Source organism: Trypanosoma grayi (assembly GCF_000691245.1).
Source record: "Trypanosoma grayi strain ANR4 Tgr_1060_V1, whole genome shotgun sequence".
Classification (NCBI taxonomy): Eukaryota; Euglenozoa; class Kinetoplastea; order Trypanosomatida; family Trypanosomatidae; genus Trypanosoma; species Trypanosoma grayi.
In genome coordinates this window covers 1-5,548 of record NW_008826679.1, presented here as the reverse complement: position 1 = coordinate 5,548, position 5,548 = coordinate 1, and the positions used below count along the sequence as shown (strand labels likewise).

The 5,548-nt window shown below is 49.7% G+C and overlaps 3 protein-coding genes across 3 annotated transcripts; all 3 read right to left on the bottom strand.

Moving 5' to 3' along the window:
* Nucleotides 1-437: 437 nt before the first annotated feature.
* On the bottom strand, nucleotides 438-836 carry DQ04_10601020 (hypothetical protein; the record flags this gene model as incomplete). Its single annotated transcript, XM_009316302.1, has 1 exon — nucleotides 438-836. One exon carries the CDS (start codon nucleotides 834-836, stop codon nucleotides 438-440), a length of 399 nt encoding a protein of 132 aa, XP_009314577.1.
* Nucleotides 837-2,034: 1,198 nt separating this feature from the next.
* DQ04_10601010 (hypothetical protein) lies at nucleotides 2,035-2,241 on the bottom strand (the record flags this gene model as incomplete). Its single annotated transcript, XM_009316301.1, has 1 exon — nucleotides 2,035-2,241. One exon carries the CDS (start codon nucleotides 2,239-2,241, stop codon nucleotides 2,035-2,037), a length of 207 nt encoding a protein of 68 aa, XP_009314576.1.
* A 2,800-nt stretch (nucleotides 2,242-5,041) lies between these two features.
* DQ04_10601000 (hypothetical protein) lies at nucleotides 5,042-5,548 on the bottom strand (the record flags this gene model as incomplete). Its single annotated transcript, XM_009316300.1, has 1 exon — nucleotides 5,042-5,548. A coding segment is annotated over one exon (507 nt), but the record flags the coding sequence as incomplete, so codon positions are not given.

The window sequence follows — 5,548 nt, the reverse complement described above, 5'->3', positions numbered from 1 at the left end:
TGCGTCTCTTCTGGCAAGCCTGCCTTGAAAAAAAATATGCTTTTAGATCAAAAATGGCAGCTGTACCATGATAAACCGCACCCAGGTGCTGGAAAATATGCCCCAGAGGGGCCAGAACCCCGCGGTCCTCCTGTTCATTTTTTTGCTTTTGGCAAAGCAACGAAACGGCGCCGCGGCCCTGACGGTTTTTTTTTCACGACCGTAAAAGGCACCACCCACCCGGTAGTGTGTAGCTTTGTTGTGGCTTGAATAATGCCAGCCCTCTTCATAACCTGGGCATCCCCTTCGGTCATCCTCAAGAGGGGCTCTCATTCTCCTTTCCTGAAATGGGCTGGCTGTTGCACCAAGTCCAACACTGCGTTAAACCGTTCCAGAGCCCTGGAATTAAGTCGGCTCCGGAACCAGGGCAATTAGAGACTATCCAAATCTACCTGTTGTCACGGTAACCTTCTTTCATCGTTCTTATCGGTCACCCGCGTGCGATGGGTACGTCGCAAAATGCTATGCCCTTGAAAAAGTTGCCCCTTATCCTGCCAGCTGTCCAGACAGGCCCATGGGGGCATAGCCCAGTTGCCGACCCCGCCCAAACATATGTCGTCAGATGTGCCGACTTGTTTACCAGGGGGACCCAAGGCCCCACGTAGCGAGCCTTGCTGTGTAATAACTATAGGGGGTCTGCTTGTTTCCCCCGCTGAGCCTGCAGTCGATGGTGGGGATTGTGTTCGATCACTGCGGCGTCTGCATGCGCCAACGCCCCTCTTTGTAAGGAATGCGCCGCCATGCCGCATGGTCGGGGTGCATTTTCCATGCCTCGTGCGGTTAACCTTGTGGGCCATTCTCCCCCACCGCGCCCTTGAGAACGCCTCTTGCTTTTTTTGGACCCACCCCCCACCCCCGATAACCACGCATCGCGCCGCTCTGTGGGGGTTTATTTTGAATGTATTGGGGAGGGCCCCCCAATCTACAATGAGGGCTTCCTCGTTTTGAGGGTGGGAATAAAATTTTCCTTTTGGAGTAGAGCGATTTCGCCCCACCGACTGGCTGTGCCCAAGGCGGGCCGTAGGGCAACCCGGTCGGTTTCTAAGGTCAATAAATCGCTGACGAGATGCAACCTTTATCTCTCCATGGGGCGGGCCTGTTTTATGGGGCTTGCGGCCGCCTTTCTTTGAAGACCGGCCCAAAACATCTGAGCCGGTGGCCCCCCTGGGGTTAGTAAGGTCAACAAAATTCTGGTGTATTGCATCGCGCTGCCCTTGGCCAGTTGCAAACTTGCTATAAAAAGAGGAACAAATTTTTTCCCGAACCTCTAATTTGTTCCTTTTCGCGAAGTCGCGGAATCTCCGCATTATGGGCACCCTTTGTTCCCAAGCCGGGCGGGTCCACATACCCTTGGCTGTGCGATTCGCCTCGGGCGCCAGCGCTGTGACATATGGGTCGTGTGTCGGTGCCGTAATTACTGCAATCTCATTTTCCGAGGTTTTTAATGGCGGAAGAACCTGTGCTAAGAGACCCCTTCCTAGTAGGGGGTGCCCGTGGGGCCTGGCATGAAGGGGTGGTATGCTGGCCCCTTCCCGCGGAGAATTGCCCTTTTCCTGGCAACCCGGCAGCACCCGAGCCACTCGGTAAGGATTCCAATACTTCCCAGGCCCCGGATTTCATTGCTTCCGGCGCCAATAACCGTTTTGGGGCTTCAACGGAGCCTTCGCCAGCTGCACATAGCATGTTGTGCTGTGGTGCCCTCTTCGGCCGAAATTCCCTCGCTGTGGATGGCATAAATTCATGCCACAAAATTGCCCTACGTCTGACCTAAATCAAAACTAGGTTTCATGAGCAATGAAAAAAGACCACGATACGCCGCCAGCAACTGTCCTGGCGATGCCCCCCATAAATACTCCAAGGCGCCTTCAAAAGTACGGATATTCTCTTCAGGTTGGAATCCCTTTTCCACGAACTTATTTCTCAGCTCAAGAATTCCTCGCAATCCCACCTGGGGTTGAGCTCCCCACGCATTAAATTGTCGTTCGGCACGCCCGTCTATCTTAGCAGTATGTGGCACGGTGTGAACATCTGGTGTAAAATAGCCGTTTTGTCATCTGGTTCTGCCGGCTGCGCCGGCTGTCCCATTTGTTTTTCTTTTAGGGTAAGCCACGCCTGCATCTGATTAATCTGAGCTCGCATCCGGTTGCTCTCATCGCGCAACTGGTTTTTCTGCGATTCCAACGCGTTAATTTGATTCTGCATTTGATTAATGCGACCTTGTGATCCCACGGTTTGAGCCTAAGCGTCCTGTCAGATACTTGAATTTTTCTCAGCCAGTTCTGCCCTGGTCATTTCTTACTGCTGATACAGTCTTGATTTCCTTTCCTCCAGCGGCATCCACTCAGTCAGAAAGTCGCCCTGGCATCGTCAAAAGTCTTGATAAAGTTCTCATTCTTTGGCATGCTAAACGGCACCATGGTGTATCGCAAAAAAACGAAACTAGTCTTAGCATCATTCTCCAGACAAATGGTAACTTCGCCATTTTCAATTGTTAACGTCCCCTTGACGCGATTGACCTGCGTACTAAAATTTGATCTGTACTAAAAAGAAAATGGGGTCCGACCGCAATGTTCGACGAACGCTCTGAGAGCTGATGGACCCGTCATCCATTTCGCGTCCATGGGGGCCTGCTGGGAAGTAGTGGATATCATTGTGATTGCTTGCTTCTGACTTACCTTGTGTTTCAAACTTACGCTTTGCGACACTTTACTTACGCAAGATAAGAAGACACGTATTATTTTAAGTTATAGGACCCCTCTCAGCAAGTAGGGTAAGGCTTGACCATTCCTATCGCAGGCTCCCAAAAAAATAGTGCCGAAATACTGAACTCCACAGCATGCCTGCTGCACGCATCGTGCTCGAAGTTATGCTTTACAGTTTCTTCGCAGAGGCCTCTTGGGGAGGTGTAGCCCGTATTCGATTCTTAATTGTTTTATCCTTGAGTGGGACGGTTTTTTCTTTAAAAACAAACCATACCTCAAAGATTTCATAACGTTTTGTGAGGACCTTCTGTTCCACCACTGTTGTGTTACGCCGACGCATGTTTTGTTCAACATTGCAGTCCGATGGCTCCACACCTGCGTGAGGCCCGCTAATACAGATATTATTAATCCAAACCGTATCGGTAACTCGTGTGGTGCTGTATATCTGGGTTCTGCGGCTTCTGGGTCCTTAGCCAAAGCACTCGTGACAGTATGCCATAGTTCTGGACCACATTTATGCCTTATTGGAAACCGGGTGGGCTCCACCAGTTCTCCTCTTTCTATCTGGCACCGCTATTTTCTGTGTATGCCTGCTGGTAAACCTATTAAAAACAAAAGCGAATTCAGTAGAACAATAGCGGCTGTTTCGTCATAAACCGCACCCAGGTAACGCGAAATTTGCCACAGAAGCGCCGAGGCTTCGTGTTGCTTTTCTGCATTTTTTTCTTGCGCCCAGGCTATGAAACGTCGTGTCGACCTTGAAAGTTTCGCCTCCACTGGAGTAAAAGATCTACCCAACGTGCAGTGGGTTGTGCCAATGCGTTTTTGATAACGCCAGCCTTTTTCATTACCCCTCGGCCTTTATATATACTCAAGGAGGACTTCCGTCGAGCTTTCTTTGGAAATGAGGACTATCGCATGATTTCCTATACTTGATTAAAACGCTTCGTCATCTTTAAGTTAAGTCGACTTCTGGCCCAGTCAAGTGATAGAATATCAACATATAACTGTCGAAGGGGCAATCTTTGCTCATCTTTCTAATTTGCTACCCGCGTACGGTGAATACGACGCAGAATGTTCTGCCGTGGAAAACGCCGCTTCACATACCCTTTTTTCTTTATAGAAAAACCACGGCAACGTTACCCATTACGCAATACCATGTGCATGTATGCCGTTAGCTTGGCCGACGTGTTTGCAGCAACGAACCAATGTGTTAAGTAGCGCGGTGTGCTGCGTGGTAACTCCAGAGGGTCAGTGTGTTTTCCCAACTGGGTCAGGAGTCGAAGGTCGAGGCTTTCTTCGACCACTGCCACAGCCACATGGGCTAGCTCCGCTCTTTTTACCGAATGCGCCGTCATGCTGTATGGTCGGAAAATTTTTTCCATGCCTCTCTTTGTTACGTTTGTTAGAACTTCTCCTTTCGCTAAACTGTCAATTACGGCTCGCACCTTTTTTGCATTTTCCCCACCGATAACCGCATACCTCGATCCTCTGTGTGAATTGATTTTGAACGTTTTTGGGAAAGGCCCCCGATCTATGATGAGGGTTTCCTTCCCTTGCGGTTGTGGTAGAAAATTTTTTTTTTAAGTCGAGCGATTTCCCCCCACAGACTGGCTATTACCTATGCCAGTGGTACTAAAACTCGGTCTTTTTCCAGGGCAATCAAATCCCTAATGAAACCCAATTCCCATATCTCCATAAGGCAGACCTACTTATTAGGGTTGCGTTTGCCTCTTTGGGTAAAACTGCGGAAAAAACCTTGGCCTGCGTTTGCCCTATGGCCAGTAAAGACACCACGGTTTTTGTGTATTGAACCGCGCTGCTCTTAGCCAATTGTAGACCTAAGGAAAAAGGAGACATTCTCCTCCGGAACCTCAAAATTGTTCTTTTCCACGAAGTTGAAAGGCTTTCTCATTATGGACATCTTTTGTTACCACGTTGAATGTGTTCACATCTATATATATTTTTTCGTGTCTTCTCGACTCTCGCCGATGGCTCCGCTCGATTAGCCGCCATTGTAGAGCACGTTCAGTATTGCTCAATTTTTATGTGGAGGAGGTTTCTTTGATTTGTTATGTATTTTTTTTGGTGTTTTTTGTTTTGTGTTTTTGTTTCATTGGGTATTTTGTTCTTCATTTCGTTGAGCCAGTTAAGTCAGGAAACCCGCGCTAAAGGAATCGGGCAGACGATTCCCCTCATCCGGGATCCCGTCGCCCAACTTGCCTTTTTGAGTGAAACGGCACAGAGGGGAGGCATGTTTCGGCGGCAAGATCGGCAAAAATCAAGAGAGAAGACGAAGCTTAGAGGGGGGAATGGGCTACCCCTGGTCCTATATGGCCGGCGTCGGTTCTACGGGGGGTGGGCCGTTTAGGACAAAGCATTTCCCTTGCCAGCAGGTATTGAGCAAACTTCTGTATAAAGCACAGCTTCTCCATGTTGCCCCCGCCCGCCGCAAAATGACAGCAGAGACTCTTAAAAGCGGGGCAGCTCAGTAAGTGCAGGCTCGTCCCTTCGCACTGTCTACGTTGGCTTGGTTTCAAGGTGCCCAGCCTGAATCCATGGCTAACGATGTGATGCCTTGTGAGGCCGCATTTGCTGTGACGCTGGAATCCGCACGTTTTATACGAAACAGCAGTGAGAGACAGTTCCTCGGGAGCATTCTCCTGGAGTCCCCGGGGTTTTCCTGCAGTGGGCATTCCTTGCCCCTCGTGATATCTTTTGCAGTGCGAGCGGGCTGGGTCAATGGTAGTAAACCGCTTTAAGCACACCATGCATTGTGTTTCCTTCCGCTGCGCTTGCGGCGGGGG